Genomic DNA, 15885 nt, shown 5'->3' on the forward strand with positions numbered 1-15885 from the left:
GTGCGCAAAGATCTTGGAAACGTGGTTTTAGATTAAAAAAGCATTTGTGTGGCTTATACCACAGCTTAAATATGACCACATGAACTAAACGTTAGGCTAAAGTTAACTGCAGTGTACAAAGTGACAATTAACACATTCAGGCCTGACGTCTACATTTTAAATAAATGTTTTCTAAATCATGACAATTTTCTGAAAGATTTGAGGCACATTTTTTTCAAAAATAGCAGACCTACAAGTTCATATGAGCTTGTAGATCTGCTATTTTTCAATGGCTAAAGCATAACATAATGCTAACACCAAAAGGGGTTCCCGCCCAAAATCGGTTAAAATGACGATATAATTTTACTGCTGACAGGCTCACATGAAGATTTTTGCTGGCTATGGTTCAACCAAAGACATCTCGGTCTACACCTCCATTGGCCTTCCTCCCTCCCAAATCTATATTGTTGGAAGACCGTCCAAGAAGATGCAACATCAGTGCCAGGTACTGCTTACAAATCAAGAACAAACTCATGACAATTTCAGATCCCATTCGTCAGTCTTTGTAGGAATGTGCAAGTACTCGGCATTCAAGCAAGATGATGTAAATGTGCAAAAGCACTGTGATTTAATTCACTATTTGGCTTGTCTGGTGTTAAACGCTGGTACTGTAACAATTGATATATCATGTGAATGAGCTCGTGTTCTTCTCCCCAGTTCATCACAGAGGGCTACGCAGCCCACTTGTCCCAGCTGGAGTACAACCAGCGCTCTCGGCCATCCAAGTCCAGCAGTGCTCGTATGGTGCTGCGTAAGGGCAGCTTTGGCTTGGGTGCCAACAGCGAGTTCCTGAGGAAGCGTAACCACCTGTTGCGCACAATCTCGTCCCAGCCGGCTCCTCCCACCTCCCCCACAGGCAGCACCCTCAACAGGCCAGAGCGCACACAGAGCCAGTCGGACAGCGAGCGACTGGAACGGGAGCGGCTGGAGCGTACTCACAGCCAAGGATCTGCTCAGCGCAGCATGAGCATCACAGCAAGCTGCTGGGGCCGAAGTAGCAGCACCAAGCTGGAACCAGGAGTTTTCAACCCCAAATGAGGTTAGGTTCAGGTTCAATGAAAGACTTCATGAATGAGCGGGAGACTAGGAGATTTGGAGCTGAGGGAGGGATCAAGGAAATAAAGCAGATGGACAGAAAAAATGCACAGAAAGAGGATGGAAAAGCTGCGCAATTGCACCAGATGTAAATAATGACATGGGAGGGAAAAAAAGAAAATACAGCTTTGAGAATATTTGGTGCTACAAACCAGTCTTTGTAAAAGCAATGCCATTACTATGCTATACTCCACCAGAAATAGCTATGGACAGGGGTTATCCTCTTCTTGCCGAGACCATACATGCATTTCAAGAAGCATATAAATTATGTAGTAAAACACGCAACATAAGGGTTAGGTAGATATCAAGACTGTTTTTGTTGCATAATACTTAGTATTTATTTATCTGATTCAGAGATAAAAACCTGCATTCTATCATGGTCCTAGAATGGGATTTTAATTTGGAGCTGGTTTTATACACAAGTATCCCTGTTATGTACAGTTTTAATATAAAATGGCCAAAGACAGCACATTTACTTAGGTTTCATGAGGTGACAGTTTTATTGCAAACAGAATTGTGACTCTTACTTATGTGGTCAATTTAAACACACACAAACACAATTACAAACTCAAAACACAACTACAAAATACAGGTAATCTTGTCTATTAACGAACTGTTTTATGTGATACTTGATATGTTTTGCCTGATGGAAGCCTCAAAAGGCAGGTAAACTTGGAAAGGTTTCTTTTCTGGTAAGAGCCTTTTAAAAATAATTTATTTTCCTTGAAACAAGGCATTTTTAATTATGTTGATTTGAGGTGAACTTATCAACAATTTTGAGATTTTTAAACTTTTGAGATTTGTACGGCTATCACCAGAGAACCAATGCATTCCAGTTCTACAATGTTTCTTAGATTACTCTCAGGCCGAAGAACCATCCTAATATCAAAATGTGAGAAAACAAAATTACCCTTTAAATATAGATAGTTGAATTCCTGGTTTGTTTGTTATGACATTCAACACATTACACAATTACAGTGACTTGCTGTTAGGTTCATTCTTATAACTGTATGGTTTGCTGTATGTGCCAAAGTGAAAAGTGTATAATATGTTGTATGTTAAAGGAGAACTGAATCAAATGTCCTTTCGTCAATACCTGTCCTGCTCTGAAGACTTTATTGTGTAAGTATACTGTAGTGAATGTCTAAAGCCTCATTTATACTTTCTCGTATATAAATAATTAGAACTGATTTTAAACTGTTTTCTTTTTGGTTTTTTTACTTTTCTTTTCTTAGGAAATGGTCATACGATGAAGTATGCATTAGGTTTAATCAAATGGCTTTGTACATAATGTTATATTGTAGTATATGCCCATGGGCAGGCAACTTTCAAGTGTCTTCTTTACTCTGGGGAAAAACCACCATCACTTTCAGGATTCGTTATTTAAAAGGGTACATATAAGTTAAAGAGTATATAGATTTGGTGAACAAAATGTTTTAAGGTTATTTAGCTATGCTGTGGTTCATTTTAGAGTTTATTTTCTCATAACTTTATTCGCAAACAGCCAATATGCAGCAAAACTCTTTGCCTGGCACAGTATTTTATTTGTACCACTTTGATCCTTCAAATAACCTGAATTGTATCAATGATATCTTGTCATATATTGTGCTTATGATATATTTTCAAAATTGCCTCTTGTTATTCTTAAGCTGTAAATGAGGCATTGAATGTGCACATAGGTAGTACTATTTAGGTTAAGATCACTCTTTGCAGAACCGTCAGTGGAAATAATCTGCAAAATGTATGTACAATATCCTTAAAAAGTAGGTACATAGAGTTTGATTTAATCCATGCTGTTGATTGATTATTTCTGAAAGAGAAGGCAATTCTTGGTTCATTCAATTTATGTATATTTTTTCTTTTTTGGCATGTAAAGATGTGGATGCAATCAATGGACCAATTGTGCAATATTACTATGCTAAGGCTGTCCTCGACTAAAGAAATTCTTACTCTTAATAGTCAAATTAATTTATAAACCAATCGATTTGTTGATTTAGTCTGCAAATCTGTAAAATTGTGTTGCCACAAAGTAATGAAAAGACCAGCCTTTTCAGTTTGGTGAGGTTGAGAACTGTACATTCAAATGTTGATTTCACACAGGCTATGGGCTTGGTTAGAATTAATCTTCCAGTTAATTTAGCAAGAAAGAAATAATTCAGGACAAACTGACAAATTAATTGATAATTTGACTATCGGGGCGGGCAGCCCTATACTGTGCTGATGGGTTTGTCTTTAGAGAACAATGTCCATTTTAAGAAAATGTCACAATGCACTGACAATCACTGAAACAGGCACATACTTGGTGTAGCTGAAGATGCCATGGTTTACATACATACTATACATGTGGATATGTATACAGTAAGTGCCCAGACGTTGGTGAGAGATATACAATTACTGTATGTGTGACACTGTCAAGTCTAAAAGTAGAAAGTCAATATGCATATTAAATCCTGATGTGTTTTACGTTACCTCTTATCAACATATTTGCTCAAGGTGAGTTCAGAGATTTCAAACTGTTTTCATTGAATACCTTGGCAGCACCTCATAGGATAAAGTAAGATATAGGCTGTTTAAGTTACAATGCTCCCACATTTTGTTTTTCTTTTATTTACCCAGGGTAGTAGCTGAGCTCCTTTTCAGCAACACCCTGCAGACAGACAGACACACAAACCTGTGAGCTGACCAATACTACCAGACTTGGCCACTGAGCAGCTCCACCATTTTGATATTGGGTTTGAAGCAAGACTTGCCCTTTCTATTTTGTAAGGTTGAAAGGTATTTGAGAATGTTTAGATGTGTAAAACATTTACCCTTCTAAATAAGGTACAGTCCCCTTTCGAAGATCTGAATTACCTGGATATTAATCTCCAGAGAATGTATAGATGACCCAGCACAATCATTGGAGTTTGGATATTTTTGGGCAGACAATCTTTCTGCTTCTGATAAGATACCAGGGGCCTTACATTTCCCCCTTTCTGCCTTACTGTATATTGAGCATTGTTACCCTATAGGCCAAGACCGCTGCTATTCTGAGTTGGCCTTCTATAGAAAGAGTAGGATTTCTGTGTGGAAGTACAGTAGGAAAAGGCCATATTTTCTTATAAGGCTTTGGAATATTAACATTTAAATTAATGAAAATACCAATTGCACAAAACCCATCTGTAACAGCTTGAGATACTTCTCATGCTCTACTCCCCTGTGAAGTGCAAAACCCTGCTTGTTTGTTGTATACAACACCTTGGTAAAAGTGTGAAAGATATTTTCATTGTACAGGGTGTATCTTAGTTTTTGGATAATGTAATTTTCTTGTGTTTTCATGTACAGTGTATAAAGAAAAATATGACAAACAATGAAGGAACTTCCTTTTTATTAGTTTCTAGATTTTGGGATAATAAGCTAGCGAAGTACCATTAACCACGAGACTGTTATGTTAATAATGCTCAAATGTTTCTCAGATCAGTCCCAACAAATGTATGTTAAAACAGGAGATGGAGGTGGTCACTGCATTCGCTCAAAATATAAAAAACTATGAATACAAAAATTACACTAAACAAAAGAGTATTGAACCATGTTTTTTCTGAACTGGCATTAAAATAATTAGGTTAACAGAATACATGAAAACAAAATGTGTTGATACTGTAATTGCACATACAATATGTATGCATTTATATTGACTAATTTGAACAACTTAAGCTAAAAATCAGGCATCTCAACAATTAAGTGTTATTCAAAATATCCAGAGAAGTTATGTTTTTGGATCAATGGTTTAGTTATCTGTTCTTTTGGAGACAGAAGCAGTTTTTTTGGAACAAGGTGGTAGGTATACTGTGCTTCCATCGCAAATCAATGATTGTGTATTGAAGTGGAATGCATCAGTCATCACAGCAAGCACATTTATTTGCTCCATGACGAGCACCGGCTTTAGGTATCGGTCCTGGAAAAATGTAGTAACCTAGTCTTCTACCTATTTATTCCTAGTTTCTTCTGGAAGGCATTTCCATCTCCCTTGGTGGCTTGCTGTAAGAGGAGAGAGAACGTTTTAGATGGAAGGTAGAATTCTATTATTTTCAAGAAGTTCAAATTTGCAAATTGATCTTGTTTTCTTACCTTGTTTATGTCTTTGTGTTTCTCTCGACTGACTATCTCCTCAATGATCTCTCCCTCACCTCTCACCAACCTGAAAATTGATTGTTGATACAATAAAGCCCTGAACTACTGAAATGATTAAAATGTATGGTTACAGGTATGCCCATGTTTAGTTATAAATCTCACAGTATACAAATACAATGTTAGTGTACTATATAAATTAGGCTTAACATACCTAGTACGTCCCGTTTCATGGTCCACAACTCTGCGGATAATGCTCTGCCTGGCCTCGTACTCCTCCTTGGTAATGGGCCTCTTGGTGGAGAGCCTGGCTTTTTGTTCATCTGTCATGACTATAACGAAACAGACAGGCAAAGCATAAAAGACAAAACTAATGGATTGGCAGTTCAAACCTTACCAATAGTAGAAAGAAAGCAACAATTAAACAGGCCTTTGACAGCTTTATGCTTTATGTTTATGTAATCAAATAAATCATACCGGGTCCAAGCTCGACTGCGGCTTCATCACTCTGCCACATCTCTAAGAATGACGGAGTATTTTCTACTGATGGGGTGGTTACTGTGTTTGCAGCCTCTGCTCTCTTCTCCTGCTTCTTCAGTTTCTTCTCTTTCTTCTCCTTTTTCCTCAGCTTCTTGAGCTTTGCCTTTTTCTTCTTTGACTTATTTTTCTTGCCCTTGTTTTTCTTTCTCTTTGCCTTCTCATCACTTGATGATGAAGATGAGGAGGAGGAACTGGACGAGGATGTTGAGGAACTTCTGCGTCGCTTTCTTCTTGCTTTAACATCTGCACAACAGACGCAGTCAGTTGGATCTTTTCGACTGTTTACAATCATGTGCTACAGGGGAGCTCTTTAACCCGCTCCTCTGCTGATACCATGCCTAACGTATGACGAAAACCGTTATGTTAATGTATAATAGCTCAGTTCAAAATTAAATACACCACCTTGACTCTTATGTGAAGTTTTCTTGGAGGACCTAGGACTAGGGCTCCGACTGGAGGAGGATGACGACGACGATGATGATGACCTTCTCCTTTTTTTCTTTTGGTGTTTCTCTCTCCCGTGTCTGCTGGATCTTTCCGAAACTTTGTCGCGTGATCCGCTGCGGTGAGTCCGGTCCATTTCTCAGTCAAAGAAATAATTAAAATTCGTAAAACATGAGTACTGAGTTAGCCTTTTCCGGTTTAAACGGAAGGGTGCTTTTCAGAAATGGTTCCGTGTGCATGAATTGATAATGATCACTTAGTTCCTGGAGAGGGGCGAGGCTTTCTTATGGGATCCCCTACCATATTTCTCAGAGATAGCGCTGGACTGGTCCATAGCTCTAATAATGCGTTACAACTTAGTTGCAACTTGCAAGCGGCTTTCCGCACAATTGGGCTATTTTAAAACTTATTGTGCGGAAAAAATAGCCTCAAATTTGGGCTGGTTTTTAATGTCCTAGGCGGGTGCACAATATTAAGCCTGGTAGTTTCCTTCAATGCTGGGACTGAGGCTAGGTTTCTATCTACTGCTCAGAGCTCGGATCCTGTCTAAATAAAACCCGCCTACCGTATCTCACACACACAACCATGCAGTGTTTCTGTATCCGCTGAAGAAAAGACCGGGGCACTGGGCATATATTTCACCCAATAACAGCTCTAGCATAGTAGGATGGGCGGGGGGTGGCCTCTCTCGTCCAGTTACGGGTGCGTGGTCGTATTGGGAGGAGTCACCTATTTTGATATCAAATCAACACGGGAGGTCGTCAGGAGGAAGACAGCAGGTGTTGTTGTTTTTGCTTGTCGTTTTGTTTCGTTTTGTTTTTTCAAAGTACCAGTAGTATATTCCGTTTCAAAGTTGTAATGCAGAAGGCATGGGGAAATGCCTCTAAGGGTAATATAATTTTGATGTAACCATATTGCAGTAGGCCGTGTGTGTGTGTGTGTGTGTGTGTGTGTGTGTGTGTGTGTGTGTGTGTGTGTGTGTGCTCAACCCGCCGTGGGGAGAGAGAGAGAGAGAGAGAGAGAGAGATGTTTTAAAGATGTTGGATTCATGCTGCTATTTTTGGTTGCCTGACTGACTGTTTATTTATTTTATTATTATTTTCTGTAGTTCTGTTAGTTTCTTTATCTATGTTATCTTTGGTTATTTGGTGGAGATATGAAGCTGTGTATGCTTACAGTTACACACTATACAGTGTTTTCTGTTATAATGCAATGGTTTTGCGCTGTTACCGATTTGGGCTGGTTTTTATTGAATTGGGCGGGTTTTAAGTTGTGCTTGGGCTGGAAACTGTCATTCTGATCTGGCAACCCTGTGTGGAATACCTAGTAGAATGACAGGAGGAGAGTAGGCGAGGGGGGGGTCAGGCAGGAGGAGAGTAGGTGATGGGACCCCAGGCAGGAGGAGAGTAGGCAAGGTGGCCCCAGGCAGGAGGAGAGTAGGCGAGGGGGGGTCAGGCAGGAGGAGAGTAGGCGAGGGGGAGGTCAGGCAGGAGGAGAGTAGGCGAGGGGGGGTCAGGCAGGAGGAGAGTAGGCGAGGGGGAGGTCAGGCAGGAGGAGAGTAGGCGAGGGGGAGGTCAGGCAGGAGGAGAGTAGGCGAGGGGGAGGTCAGGCAGGAGGAGAGTAGGCGAGGGGGAGGTCAGGCAGGAGGAGAGTAGGCGAGGTGGCCCCAGGCAGGAGGAGAGTAGGCGAGGGGGGGTCAGGCAGGAGGAGAGTAGGCGAGGGGGAGGTCAGGCAGGAGGAGAGTAGGCGAGGGGGAGGTCAGGCAGGAGGAGAGTAGGCGAGGGGGAGGTCAGGCAGGAGGAGAGTAGGCGAGGTGGCCCCAGGCAGGAGGAGAGTAGGCGAGGGGGAGGTCAGGCAGGAGGAGAGTAGGCGAGGGGGGGTCAGGCAGGAGGAGAGTAGGCGAGGGGGAGGTCAGGCAGGAGGAGAGTAGGCGAGGGGGAGGTCAGGCAGGAGGAGAGTAGGCGAGGGGGAGTCAGGCAGGAGGAGAGTAGGCGAGGGGGGGTCAGGCAGGAGGAGAGTAGGCGAGGGGGGATCAGGCAGGAGGAGAGTAGGCGAGGGGGAGTCAGGCAGGAGGAGAGTAGGCGAGGGGGAGGTCAGGCAGGAGGAGAGTAGGCGAGGGGGCCCCAGGCAGGAGGTGAGTAGGTGATGGGGCCCCAGGCAGGAGGAGAGTAGGCGAGGGGGCCCCAGGCAGGAGGTGAGTAGGTGATGGGGCCCCAGGCAGGAGGAGAGTAGGCGAGGGGGAGTCAGGCAGGAGGAGAGTAGGCGAGGGGGCAGGAGGTGAGTAGGTGATGGGGCCCCAGGCAGGAGGAGAGTAGGCGAGGGGGCCCCAGGCAGGAGGAGAGTAGGCGAGGGGGCCCCAGGCAGGAGGTGAGTAGGTGATGGGGCCCCAGGCAGGAGGAGAGTAGGCGAGGGGGCCCCAGGCAGGAGGAGAGTAAAAAATCACTTTCACCTAGAAACTCCATTCACACTTTTTATTATTCAGCTTACTGTGGAGACACATGCTGGAACGTTTTACTTTGAAATGTTTTGTAGTTTCTGAGTTATTGTGGGCTCGCCACAGCGAGCACACACTAGTTATGGCCAGTTTATATTTATTCCAATTTCCGCCCTTTTTTTCGGTTTCCTACTACTTCCACATACTTTATGCTAGAATTTTAGTTCAAACTTCAAACTGTTCAGCTCTTTGCTCTTTGCAATAGCACATCAAAGTTTCCCACCCCTGCCCTATCCAAAAACTAGTTATAGATCTCATTGACACAAGACACAACAGAGTTGACAATATGCCACATGCAGTTGAATGCAAGTTGCAAATTGCATTATTCAATACACCTGTGGCCCACAGCCCACAGGTGAAGTTGATTTCAGTCAATAGCACAGTAAAGATGATAATAATCTAATGTGATTGTGATGTGTGTGTAGTTCTTTATAGATCTAGCTTCTTAATTTTGATCTCAAATTTACAGATTTTTCTGGTGTTGCAGTGCAGGGGGGGGGGGGGGTATTTTCATAATAAGGTACCATTGACATCCTATATAAGTCAAGTCAACCTAGGGGGTTTTCATGCTTCTGAATCCATTGCAAGCATTAGTTTTGCATGAAAAACACTCCTTCGGACGACGACCACCGTCACAAATGTGATGAGGTGCCTATGGCCGAATTTAGCCCAAGGAGTGTTTTTCATGCTAAATGAATGCTTGCAATGGATTCAGAATCATGAATAACCCCTAGTTTGACACATCACATGCTACTTAAAGCATAATGGAAAATGTTAATATTTGCCTTGGATAGGTTGTAAGTGGTACCCCAGCTTATTATACTAATTATGATTATTGCCCAACATATGAAAGTTAGCATCTGGCCGTTTCTAAATGCTGGGGACCCATACTCATCAAACTTCAGGGTACTCAAAATGTCCAGGCTCACATTCTGGCAAGTGGACTAATATCTAAAGCCAAGGCCAAAGGGGAATATTTTTTTCAACTGTAAACAAAGTCACTGAGACGGAAAATATGTAAAACAAGACACATTTGAAATATTTCTTTCAAAGGATATTTACAAAGGCATTTGTGATTTATTTATTTAAAGCTCATATTAATAAATATACCTTTCCTGGTGAAATGATAGTCTTAATCCACCTGTATAATGTTAAATAAAAGGGCATAAAAGAAGTAACTATCCTCCATGCACTGCATACATTTCTTCTTGCTAACTTTAAAATACATAACACCTATTCTATTCAGGTTTAAAGATCCCATGAATCCAAAGATAAATTAAAAATACATATTTTGACATGGCAAGAACAAAAGCTGTCTGGTGAGAATGCATAACAAACAGATAACTGTTAAATGAATGTGTAACAGCAGGAGTATAATGTAACAGTCAGACATGGCTGGATGTGTTAGGATACAGGAAAGGCGTCAGCACCACAGGACGCAACCTCTCAAAGCTATCAGTATGTATCAGTGTGCAAGAGAGCTTGCCAGGTTTATCTCCGTAAAAAAAAGATGAGGTAAGGGAATATAGGGGTGGAATGTGTCACTGTTGCAGGAATTCAACATGGCTCATTATGAGGCTGCTGCCATGCGGATCCTCTCAGGGGGAAACAGCAGAATGTTCTTAGCAGCTTTGATAGTGTTCTTCATTAGCATTGCCACAGTCATGGGCCCCACACCGCCAGGAACTGGGGTAATGAAGCTTGCCTTTTGCCTGACACCTGAAGGTGAGCAGAGAAAAACAAAATTATCGTAAGGTGAAATGTGAGGGTACAATATAACTGAAAATGACTAAATAATAAATAATAAATAAATAAAAATATGGTTTACCTTCAAAATCCACATCTCCAACTAGCTTGAATTTGCCAGTGAGTGGATCTTGCACCCTATTTATTCCAACATCAATTACTGCTGCTCCCTCCTTGATCATGTCTGCAGTAATAAGGTTTGGTATTCCTGACAATGCAGAATACACAGTTAGGAGATCCAAGAGCAAAAACATTTGAACAATGAAAGATTTAAATTAAATTAGAAAAATAAAAGTAAACCTGGACAGAAAACAAAACAAAAGAAGACTCCTACCTGCAGCAGCAACAATGATATCTGCAATTTGTGTGTGCTGGCGGAGCTGCTCCTTAGGTGTGTAACGGTGAGAAATGGTGACTGTGGCATCACCTGTAACAACAGAACTTGTTTTGAGCATAGATGTGACCAGCACTTTCTGCCTCTCTCACCTTTAAGTATCATAGAAACTTGACCTACCCCCAGGTCTCTCATGGCGTCCATCTGTATGTAGCAACATGGCAATAGGCATGCCAACATTCTTAGAGCGTCCTGCCACCAAAACATTCTTCCCAATTGTAGGAATACCTTTTTAAAAAAAACAAGAATAATTGATGGTTTTGACAATGCTGCTCGTTTCTGTAGAACATTCAATAACAAACAGACACTCTTGATTGATTGAATACTTTATTAGTCAAAGGTGTAAACAGCATGTGTTACAAAAGTCCTGGCAACTCATTTTCATTGTGGTCCTATGTATTCAATATACCATAAAAATAACACAATAATAATAATATCAACAAATACCTGTACGTTTAATAATTTCCCAGACTCCCCAGGGAGTGGCAGGCAGCATGGTGGACTGATCCAGGCACATTCGGCCAACATTCACCACATGGAATCCATCCACATCCTTGCTAGGAGAAACGGCATTACAGACTTGACGCTCGTCAATGTGCTCTGTGAAGAAACAAAACAGAGTCAGGAGGAAATAATTATTTCATTTAATATGAGACAACCAAGCACATACTGTACAAGTGTACATACATGCATGCATGTTTATTACCGGTTGTAATAGTCACAGGAACTGGTAAATGACAAAAAATAATATATGAAAAATAATGTAAGCTAAACTGTGTATGACTATATATATATATATATAGAGGTTGTCAAGGATTATCGAAACATAATGCTATTTTTGTATGTAATGTCACAGCAACACGCCTGCATACCCCATCCACTTGGCTCGTGCTACTTTACCTGGCAGAGGTAACTGGATCAGTAGGCCATCCACATGGTGGTCTGTGTTGAGTTTATCGATCAGATCCAAAAGTTCCTCTTCACTGATGTCTGAAGGTTTTAGGATGGTCTCACTGCTGATTCCTATGATAGAGGTAAGGGAGAATAAAATTCAACTAAAAAACAAGTAATGGCTTGCATGTGCCCCATGTGCGTTATTTTTATTTTCTTACCAACATCAGAAGCAGCACGGGTCTTATTCAGGACATAAGAATGGCTGGCAGGGTTGTCTCCAACTAGGACCACACTAAGATGGGGTCTCCTGTGGCCAGAAGCGACCCATTGCTCCACATCAGCCCGGGCCTCCTCTCGGATCTGACGTGCTAGTGTCCTTCCTGAAATGACCACTGCCTCCTGCCTGAGAATATAAAAAGAGGCTGTGGTCTGATTGATATTGATAAATTTACTTTTTGATACTAAATCAATATTACATACAACTGTGCTGCAGAACAAAATTAATCTTAAATATTCAGCTACTGAAAAGCATTATTTAACAATTCTCACAATTAACAGTTTCCTAGACATCTTATCTTCAGTGTGATGGTGCATGGGAATACAAATTTGTGAAAGAACTTTGGGTCGTAGGTGTTTGCTCATTTCTATAGGTAGCTTTTTGATTATCATGGCCAAATTTGTACACCAGGCAAAACCTCTTGTTGACAACAGGTTGACTTTGCAAATGAACTAGTTGTGCTAATAGTAGGTTATATTATATTGTGTGCTCCTGTCCACACTGGTTCTACTGCCATTGATGGATTAATACATAATAGTTTATGATGATGGCAAAAGAATAAAGCAAAAACTAGGAATGAGTTGTGCTGGCCAATCAAGGGTGGTATGCCACACCGCCCCCTCGGCCATGGGCAGTTTGGCACCCATCTTCCCAGTGCCTGTGCCTCCTGGAGAGCTATTCCTGGTTAGCCATGAATAGTTAAGATGACTAAATATAGTGACATGTAAGCAACACCGCTATCATCACTGTCATTCAAGGAACCTTTTGGCTCACCATGTTTGACGTCCGGGGCCAGGGCAGTTATAATGTGTAGACTAAGCAACCCGATACGGCACTGGTTACTTTCAAAGCCTTGAAATGGACAGTACTTATGTAATAGCATGCACAGAGAAGAGTAATAACTGAAGAGTAATGAGCCATCAAGAGTGATGTAACCATCCCTTCGTTCTTCCATGAGTAATTCAACTCCATAGAAAATCATTCCATCCACTGACAAAGTATGTCCAGTAGTAGGGGCCCGTCTACATCTACAAGGTTTCAGAGAAATTCCAAGCTGTTGATTTCTGTCAGGAAATCTCTACCTGCTTAATTAATAGGGAATGATCCATTAGGAAGTCACTCAACAAACCATGAACACAATGACAGGGACAGGGTGTCTGTCTGGAGGAGTGCCCACTGCCCACCGGCTCTGGCTCAGGTTAAACTGCAGTGCCCTCGGCATGGCCTGGCTCTCCAACCAATAAAAGTTGAATAAAGCCGGATTGTGTAGTTTACATTTATTTCATTCAAAAGTGCTACTGGTTTGTCAGGGTGCCTGAAGAAGTGTGAACCATCTGTCACCATAAACTTCTTATGTGGCTGGTGACCCATATGTATCAGAGTCCTGCGAGGGGTAATCTACACCCACCCAATCTACACCCACCCCAAGCCAAGCCAGCCAGCCTGCTGGGCAGGGGGAATTGGCAACTAGTCTAAAATACATGCTTTCCACAGGGGACATTTTGACTCATCATGTCATAGTTAGATGGTGGTAATGCAGCTGAAAGTAATACATTCTGTCCCTTTAGTGATTCTGTGTTCCAAATTAACTGCACAGGAGTTGATAGAAAGCAACACCTGAATGGAACATACCCATACTCTTATATAATAACATTGTGGGTATTCATGTTTTATAACATGTATGTACCATATTAATTTACCATATTGCTGCAATATTGTTTTTGGCTTTTAGGCTACATTATGTAGCCTGCATACATCTTACATCTACAGTGTTCATTGGGCAAAGGTTGTAGTAGCTTAATGATATTGTGAGGATAATGTGATACTATGAGAAGTTTCACACACCTGATGATCATCATATTTTGTAAGTAGCATTATAAGTTAGTTTTTTATTTACAATTTCTCGTGATAGTCACCCTTTTCACGGTACACAACACACGAGGTTTGTGTTCGTTGGCGATGTGCGGAGCATTAACTCACTAGAAAGGTCGCAATTTTGAAAAATTGCAGAGTGTGGTTGCCGCGGCGGCTTACATATATACCCCTCCCGCTGATCTCGCCGGCCTGTTACGGTTTCGAGTCACGCCTCAGGTCGCGTGTAAGTAATTCGGAGGGGATTTGACCCCCGAAATGCATGTTTTCCCGACAGGCGGTTACATTTATCGCGTTTGCGGCGCCCCCTGTGGATGAAAATGGAATTGCTTTCGGAACTCGGTCGAACGAACCACCCCGGACATGCGATTCAAATTTCGGATGGATTGGACATTCCGTGCGTGATTTATGGCGTTTTTCGTGATATAGGCCCCTCCTACTAACTTCGGACGACGGTTACGGCCGAACGATCCGCACTACCGAAATTCTGAAGTTGTTTTTTTAATCGGGTGGGTCCAGAGGTCACGTGTGCCGATTTCTGTGACATTTGGACAAAATCTGTAGTGGGGAAAGCAAAAAGTGTGTTTTGGACAAAATTCAAAATGGCGGAAAATCCATCATGGCGGAAAAGGGCGTGGCCTATATAGGGAGATGCGTCATGACCCAAGGAATCCAGGGTAAAATTATTTTTGATTTTACGACCTACGGTTCAAGAGTTATGAGCCAAAAGGTAAAGTGGGCTGTTATAGCGCCACCATGAGGCCGACCTAAAAAAATATATTTTTAATTAATTTTAGTGATAATTAGGAAATATCCCTGAAAGTTTTGTAACTATAGTGCTTACAGTCTCAGAGGGAAAAATACTTGAATGTGTTTTTTTGCATTTCCCCATTCATGTCAATGGGGAAATTTAATTCACTAATAAATTCATATCAAATAAAATATACAACATTTGTCTTCGCACAGTACAAGCGCTCGATTCCCGATTTTTCCGGTCAATTTGACATATGGCTCAAGTGCGTACAGTCAAAACTTCTTGTTGTTGTAGGGCGCCAAACTTTGTCTTACTCCAGTAGTGGAGAGAATAAAGTGTTAGAGATACAAGAGTCTGGTTGCCCCTTTAGGGCAACCACACTAATTAGTTTGTTCTCAATCATGAGAAACACGCTGCAGTCAATGAGTCTTTCTTGAATAATAACGGCACGGGATGCTGAACTGCAAATGCGGTAACCTCAGAAATACACCTACATTTCATTTCAGTTTCGTATCTTTCCAATTCCTGTATTGAGAATTGTCAAAAGCCCAGGACTTCAAAACAATGGCAATATAGTGTTCACTCTGCAGAAGCAGCAGCTTATGAATATGATCAATAGACCTGCAGTGAGGACTGAGGAAGGGTTCGGTCGAGGAGGTGCCCGCCACCCTATTTTTTTTTACAGTATATGCCGCCACCACCATAGAGTATTGGGCCACCACACTGAAATTCTGAATGCAAGCACTGTCAGCGATTTCATCAGCCAACCATTCGCAATGTTACCGGCAAACCGCTAGGGGCGTGAAACAAACTATGATAATAATATTGATATAATGCACTGTGACTGTATATCGTTCAATGAACGTGACACATTTCAGCCGAAGAAAAGAGCAGATATGATGTTTAGAAAAAGAGCATTTTTATTCTTGACTGTAACAATTAAGGACTGGTTGACGCGAAGCTCGGCTCGAGTACCAATTCAAATCAGATTTATCAACGATCAGAGTATACTGTTATAATAAATTGTTAGAGACGCTTACCTGGATGCAGACACATGCAGTCTACATACTTGAAGTTGGGAATGTTGGCATATTTTCTGAAGAGCCCTGAGCGTTGCCATTCCGATTATTATCATGGACAAGACAGGAAAAGAACACCACGTTACAGAAACACGCAGAGAGGAGAGCCAGCAGCTGGAAACGAGCCGACTGGTTTTATAGACCAGCCCT

General features: G+C 41.7%; 3 protein-coding genes across 10 annotated transcripts in view; 1 reads left to right on the plus strand and 2 right to left on the minus strand.

Annotated features, from left to right (window-relative positions):
* The window catches only part of LOC308317312 (membrane-associated phosphatidylinositol transfer protein 2-like), a 52618-nt gene extending 48174 nt beyond the window's left edge, over window positions 1-4444 (plus strand). For all 8 annotated transcript variants that reach the window (XM_080766212.1, XM_080766217.1, XM_080766216.1 and 5 more), the window contains 2 exons: window positions 356-484; window positions 697-4444. In XM_080766212.1, coding sequence (XP_080622338.1) covers window positions 356-484; window positions 697-1077 — 510 coding nt within the window. In that variant the 3' untranslated portion in view covers window positions 1078-4444. The remainder of the gene's footprint in view (window positions 1-355; window positions 485-696) is intronic.
* Window positions 4445-4484: 40 nt separating this feature from the next.
* arl6ip4 (ADP-ribosylation factor-like 6 interacting protein 4) lies at window positions 4485-6426 on the minus strand. Its single transcript, XM_080766221.1, has 5 exons — window positions 6184-6426; window positions 5719-6024; window positions 5456-5573; window positions 5242-5311; window positions 4485-5151 (listed from the first exon to the last, which is right to left on the minus strand). Exons 1-5 carry the CDS (start codon window positions 6359-6361, stop codon window positions 5095-5097), a joined length of 729 nt encoding a protein of 242 aa, XP_080622347.1. The 5' UTR covers window positions 6362-6426; the 3' UTR covers window positions 4485-5094.
* Window positions 6427-9787: 3361 nt separating this feature from the next.
* Window positions 9788-15857, minus strand: mthfd2 (methylenetetrahydrofolate dehydrogenase (NADP+ dependent) 2, methenyltetrahydrofolate cyclohydrolase). The gene is made up of 8 exons (XM_080765517.1): window positions 15697-15857; window positions 11972-12156; window positions 11760-11882; window positions 11307-11459; window positions 10980-11087; window positions 10800-10892; window positions 10548-10673; window positions 9788-10438 (listed from the first exon to the last, which is right to left on the minus strand). Exons 1-8 carry the CDS (start codon window positions 15789-15791, stop codon window positions 10290-10292), a joined length of 1032 nt encoding a protein of 343 aa, XP_080621643.1. The 5' UTR covers window positions 15792-15857; the 3' UTR covers window positions 9788-10289.
* Between the last annotated feature and the right edge of the window lie 28 nt (window positions 15858-15885).

The sequence above is a fragment of the Protomyctophum bolini genome, assembly GCF_963924005.1.
Source record: "Protomyctophum bolini genome assembly, chromosome: 6".
Lineage (NCBI taxonomy): Eukaryota > Metazoa > Chordata > Actinopteri > Myctophiformes > Myctophidae > Protomyctophum > Protomyctophum bolini.